Source organism: Acinonyx jubatus, chromosome A1 (genome assembly GCF_027475565.1).
Source record: "Acinonyx jubatus isolate Ajub_Pintada_27869175 chromosome A1, VMU_Ajub_asm_v1.0, whole genome shotgun sequence".
Classification (NCBI taxonomy): domain Eukaryota; kingdom Metazoa; phylum Chordata; class Mammalia; order Carnivora; family Felidae; genus Acinonyx; species Acinonyx jubatus.
The window spans coordinates 108,311,548-108,317,547 of NC_069380.1; the positions used below are offsets into that span (position 1 = coordinate 108,311,548).

At 41.4% G+C, this 6,000-nt stretch overlaps 1 protein-coding gene across 7 annotated transcripts in view; it reads right to left on the reverse strand.

Moving 5' to 3' along the window:
• KIF3A (kinesin family member 3A) overlaps positions 1-5,731 on the reverse strand; it is a 66,534-nt gene extending 60,803 nt beyond the window's left edge. For 2 of the 7 annotated variants that reach the window (XM_053220854.1, XM_027076725.2), the window contains exons 1-2: positions 5,550-5,729; positions 2,129-2,402 (exon numbers count right to left, since the gene is read on the reverse strand). In XM_053220854.1, the coding sequence (XP_053076829.1) occupies positions 2,129-2,402; positions 5,550-5,555 (280 nt within the window). In that variant the 5' untranslated portion in view covers positions 5,556-5,729. Of the gene's footprint in view, positions 1-2,128; positions 2,403-5,057; positions 5,381-5,549 lie in introns of those variants that run through there. The other 5 variants (XM_053220845.1, XM_053220851.1, XM_053220859.1 and 2 more) reach the window with 5 other exon arrangements.
• Positions 5,732-6,000: the final 269 nt, after the last annotated feature.

Genomic DNA, 6,000 nt, shown 5'->3' on the forward strand with positions numbered 1-6,000 from the left:
GTCCGACTTCAGCTCAGGTCATGATCTCACGGTTCATGGGTTTGAGCCCTGCATCAGGCTCTGTGCTGACAGCTCAGAGCCTAGAGCCTGCTTCTGATTCTGTCTCCCTCCCTCTAGCCCTCCCCCACTCACACTCTGTCTCACTCTCTCTCTCTCTCAAAAAATAAACATTAAAAAAAATTTTTTTTAAAGAATATACAAACATTTAATAATAAACTTCATTCTAGATTATACAACACATCTCTAATTTCAAAAGATTCAAGTTTTACATAGTATTTCTCTGCCTAAAATGGAATTAAACTAGACATCAGTAACAGATCTCTGGAAAATCCCAAAATATCTGGAAATGAACACTTTTTTATTTTTTTAAAGTATTTTTTTAATATTTATTTTTGAGAGAGAGAGCACGCGCAACATAGCACGAGCAGGGTACAGGAAGAGAAAGAGGGAGACACAGGATTTGAAGAAGGCTCCAGGCTCCGAGCTGACAGCACAGAGGCCCACACGGGGCTTGAATCCACTGTGAGATCATGACCTGAGCCAAAGTCAGACACTTAACTGACTGAGCCACCCAGGCACCCCTTAACACATTTCTAAATAACCCAAGGATCAAAGAAGAAATCAAAAGGGAAGGAAGAAAGTTCTTGCACTGCATGAAAATGAAAACACAGTGTGTCAAAATCCATACAATGCTACCAACGCAGTAGTTAGGGGTTAATTCATAGCATTAAACCTCTATATTAGAAAGGAATATAGGTCTCAAAACAATGACCTCAGCTTCCACCATAACAAAGAAAAAGAGGAATAAAGTAGGAGGGAAAAATAAAGATCAAGGCAGAAATTCACAAAATAGAAAATGTAAAAAATAATAAAGGAAAATTATTAAAACCAAAAGCCAGTTTTTTGAGAAAATCAGTAAAATTGTTAAACCTCCTGCCAGACTAATCACAAGAAAAAGAGAAGACACAAATTATGACCTATCATTATCACGTACCAGTATCTTACTGAAAAAGATCACACCACATTCTAACATAAGAATGATAGAGGACTGACATAAACAACTTGTTGCCAATAAATTCGACAAATTCCATGAAAGATAAACTACCGAGCTTACTAAAAGAAAAATAGGTAACTTGAACATCGCTATATTATTAAAGAAATTGAATCTTTAGTTAAAAACCTTCCCACAGGGTTCCCTGGTGGCTCAGTCAGTTAAGCATCTGACTCTTGATTTCAGCTCAGGTCATGATCTCACGATTCACGAGATCCAGCCCTGCACTGATGGTGTGGAGCCTGCTTGGGATTCCCTCTCTCCCTCTCTCTCTGCTCCCCCACCTCAAAAATAAACAAACATTTAGAAAATAAGTATATGAATAGCTGCTCAACATTATTAGTTACAGAGAAATACAAGTTAAAACAATGAAATACCACCACAGAGCCTCTACAACAGCTATAATTAAAAAGACTGATAATCTAAATGTTGGTGAGAATGTGAGGAAACTAGAACCCTCATACCATGCTCATGAGGAAAACAAATTAATAGTCACCACTCTCAAAAACAGTTTGGCAATTTCTTCAAAAACAAATATACCTTAACCATATGACCCAGAAATTCCACTTCTAGGTATCTACCCAAGAGAAATTTTAAAATTTAGTTGCATAAAGACTTATAAAAGAATGTTCACAGCAGGACTATTTATAATAGGCAAAAAACTAGAACAATCCAAATTTCCATCAAAGATCACTAAAGGAGGTATATTCATAAAATGGAATTCAGCATTAAAAAGGAACAAAGAACTGATATACACAACAACATGGGTGACCCTCAACAACATTATACAAATGAAAGAAAACAGATAATAAAGATGAGATAGAGTATGCTTTGGTTTACATGGAATTTCAAGGAAAGACAGAACTATAGACAAAAGCAGGTCAACGGCAGCCTGGAGATGGGAATGCAAAGGCACATAAAGAAATTTCAGGGGTCATAAAACTGGATTGTGGGGATAGTTTCAAAACTGTATGTATTTACTGTAACTCATCAAACTGTATGATTACAATGGGTGAAATTATAGGGTATTAAAACCTCAATAAAGTTATTTTTTAAAAAAGTGGACTTTATACTCACCATTGTAGCCTTCAAGAACAGAATCAATAATAGGTCTTGCAGTTAAGTTATAAACATCAAGTTGTTTACTCTCTGGTCCAAACACAGTATCAAAAGTAAATGTCTTTGGAGGTTCATTGGAAGAATCAGTCTTATGTACAGTAATAGTTCCCCTCATCTCATCCACACTGACAGCTTGTTTATAGCACATTGATTTCTCTCTCTCGTTGAGGGGCCGGCACCTAACAACCACCTTCACATTATCACAGCTTTCAGGCTTCTCTGATTTATTGATCTGGTGAAGAAAATATTCACAAATAATGAAAAGAATATTTACTTTTACCTTCAGCAAATTAAATTTCAAATTTGAAAAAGGCTACTTTGCCATCCTAGTACCTTGCACATATTAAATACTCCATGAATATTTGTTAAATGCAATTAAAGATCTTACAGATATATAGAAAAGGCTTATTAAAAGATATGAAAAGGCAAATAGTTTTTTTTTATAATACAAATGAGGGGAGAGAAAATCTAATTTACATTTATAGAAAATAAGTGCTATTCAAGCAGAAAATGAACCAGTATATTATAGACTGCCTTTCTGCATAAAAGTCCCTGACTTCCTCTGTGTTTCCTGCCTATAGGAAAACACACGTGAACATGGTTAACAACTTTAATCAAGAATATAGTAGTAGGTTCTGTGTTCCCGAGACTTTTATTTTCTACAATGCATTAGTCAAATGTTTTTTTAATCACGTAACTGTATGTAGTCTATCTTCTCTATAGAAGACAACATTAAATAAAACACAGAAAAGAAAGCCCAATAGCAGACATAAATGTTTTAGTATGCTTCTAACCTTATGAACATCTATACACGTAAAGTTTCAATTTTTGAAATTTTATGATTAAGACTCTATGTTAAAATATAATCCTTAACAAAGACAAATACTGTACGATTTCACTTATACGTGGAATCTAAAAAAAACAAATGAACAAACAAAACAAAACTTGTAGATACAAAGAACAGATTAGTGGTTGCCAGAGGGGAGTTGGGTTCGGAGGTAGACAAAATGGGTGAAAGGGATCAAAATGTACAAACTTCCAGTTATAAGATACATGAGTCATGTATAAATAATATATGGCATGGTGACTACAGTCAATAATACATATTTGAAAATACATATTTGGAAGTTGCTGAAAGACTGTATCTTGAAATTTCTCATAAGAAAAAAAAAATTTAACTCTGGCGATGGATGGTAACTAGACTTACTGTGGGGATTATTTCACGAGGAATACAAATATTAAATCACGTGGTACAGGTGAAATTATTATAGGTCAATTATACTTCAATTAGAAAAATACAATCCGGTTACTGAAGTAAAGGTCAATCGTTTAGTTGAACAGTACCAACACAAGATACCTCTCCCCTTCTCTACTTTCACCACGTTAGTCTAGTCCCCATTCTCCCACCCTGCATTGTAAGGCTCCTTAATGGGACACCTGCATCTAGTTAGGTTCTCCTACAGTCTGTTCCCTACATGGCAGTCAGCTTCAACACAAATTTAATCATGACGCTCCCTTAGTTACAACTCGGCAAAGGCTTCCCGCTGACATCACTGACATAAGGACTGTGTATGAAAATCACAGTCCTTAAGGCGGCCTTTAAGACCTGGCTCTGGCTCATGTCTACTTGTCTAGCCTTATTTCACAAGTTTCCCTGCTTGGCTTTCTTAGCCACAGCCACACGGGTTTGTTTGGTTTTTTTTTAAGCCTTTTCTGTTCACCATGCTCCTTCTTACCACAAGCCTCTCCATGTGCTGTTCCTTCTGCCTAGAACATTCCTCACTCTCACCTTCACTTAGTCTCAGATCTCACCAAAACAGCCACTTCACTTGGAAAGACTTCCCTAACTAGGTCAAATCCTGGTATAGGCCCTGAGAGCACCCTACTCTCTCCCTCCTCTACAACGGTTTCAATTCTACTTTGCTTCTTATTTGACTGTCTGTCCTATCTGTCTACACTAGAGGTTGCGAACTGGTATTCAAGGGACTGAATTCAGCCCACAAATACTTTTTGTTTGGCTCATAGGATTTAAAAATATTTTTTAATTAGTTGCTAAAATTCAAAAATGGAGAAATTTCAGAAAAATAACAATTTCTAGATTCTCTTGGAAAAAAAAACGATGTTTTGGGTGGCTCAGTTGGTTAAGTGACTTTGGCTCAGGTCACCATCTTGTGGTTCGTGGGTTTGAGCCCCGTGACCAGCTCTGTGCTGACAGCTCAGAGCATGGAGCCTGCTTCAGATTTTGTGTCTCCCTCTCTCTCTCAAAAATAAACATTAAAAATAATTTTTTAAGAAAAAAAAGATGATCTGACATGTATAGGCCAGCGTTCCTACATAGAAACACCTTACAACTCACCAGAACCTACTTTCTATTATATGCCACCCATTCACTTCGTTAATGTTAAGGGTCTTGTCTCTACCAACATGATTTTCACCTCTGCCCATTAAGGCAAGCTTCTATCTTCCCAAGTTCAAGAACCTGTCTGGCTTTGCTCAATATTTTACCTCCAGTGCCTAACATGTGATTGATTCCCAGTATTTGCTGAGTGAACTGATAAATAACTCAGAAAGCAAGATCACGGAACAAATACTAAGCATTTAATGCTAATGTCAAGTAATGTCCTTCAATTCCGTTGTGCGTTACCTTATTTCATCCTGATAAAACCCCATGAGGAAAAGTTTAATTACGTGGGAATTAAAGACCCAGAAAGATTAAATAATTGTCCGAGGCCTCGGACCAGAAGAAAAACAACCAAAGCCCTATGTGTTCTCCATGACCCTATAATGGACTTAGGACGCCCCCTATTAAATGTACGATAATGTCCTGTGAAATCCTACAAGACAAACATACCACCCAACCCCCGGCCTCACACACAAAGACACCTACGGGTTACATTCTGCACTGTAAGCGAAAGCACCACGAAAGGAATGACAGCTCGAGTCAAGGGCTGGAGTAAGAACAGGCAGCTCTCGTTTCGCTCCTTTCCGGAGCTGGGCTCCTTGGCGTACAGACCCCACCAGGTGCGGAGCATCCAAAGCCGACCCCCCGCGGCCGCTCCCAGGCGCCCCACTCAGCTAGCAGGGCTGGGAGCGAGAGCGCATCCTCAGGCGCTGTGCCTTTATGTCAAGCAGCACAGGCCCTGCGGGATGCAGCACCGGCGAAGACAGCAGGGCCTGCCCGGGGCCCCTCCCAGGACCGGCAGGATCCTCGCGGGCTCGAGCCCACCCGCCAGGCTCCCCAACCCCTGGGGCCAGCAGAGCTGACCCTGCCCCGCCCCACCCCAGACGCCTGCCTGTTCCGCGCCTCCATGGCAACAGCCGCGCCCCCGAGCCAGGCCGCTGGGATGAGGAATCCCAGCAGCTGAGCGACTCTCCTCACCGGCATCGTGGCTCCCTCCTGTGCCCCGCTGACGTCCCCGCCCTGGGCGCAGTCCAACGGCGCCGAGTTCGCAGGAGAGGTTTGTCAGAGATTACCGAAATACCGCCTTGGCGCTCTCGAGACTGCGGCTCCTCGGGCGAGAGCAGGCTGTGCGCAAGCGCACTGCGAGCTCGCCCCGCCCCGTCCCCGGGCCTCAGGCTCTCTCGGCCTTCTGAATTACGCCTGCGCGGAAGCTTTCCGAGTCCGTCTCCTAGGACGCCAGACTAAGGCTGCGCCTGCGCAATGCTGCCATTCGACTGCGCTAGAACTCTGGCCCGCAGTAGGGCGGGGATACCTGGCTGCCACCGGTAGGCAGGGGGAGGCGCTCCTAAATCCCGCGACTACCTTTCTGGCTCTGGCAATATTCCCAGTATTAAAAACAACCATAGGGGGGCACCTGGGTGGCTCAGTC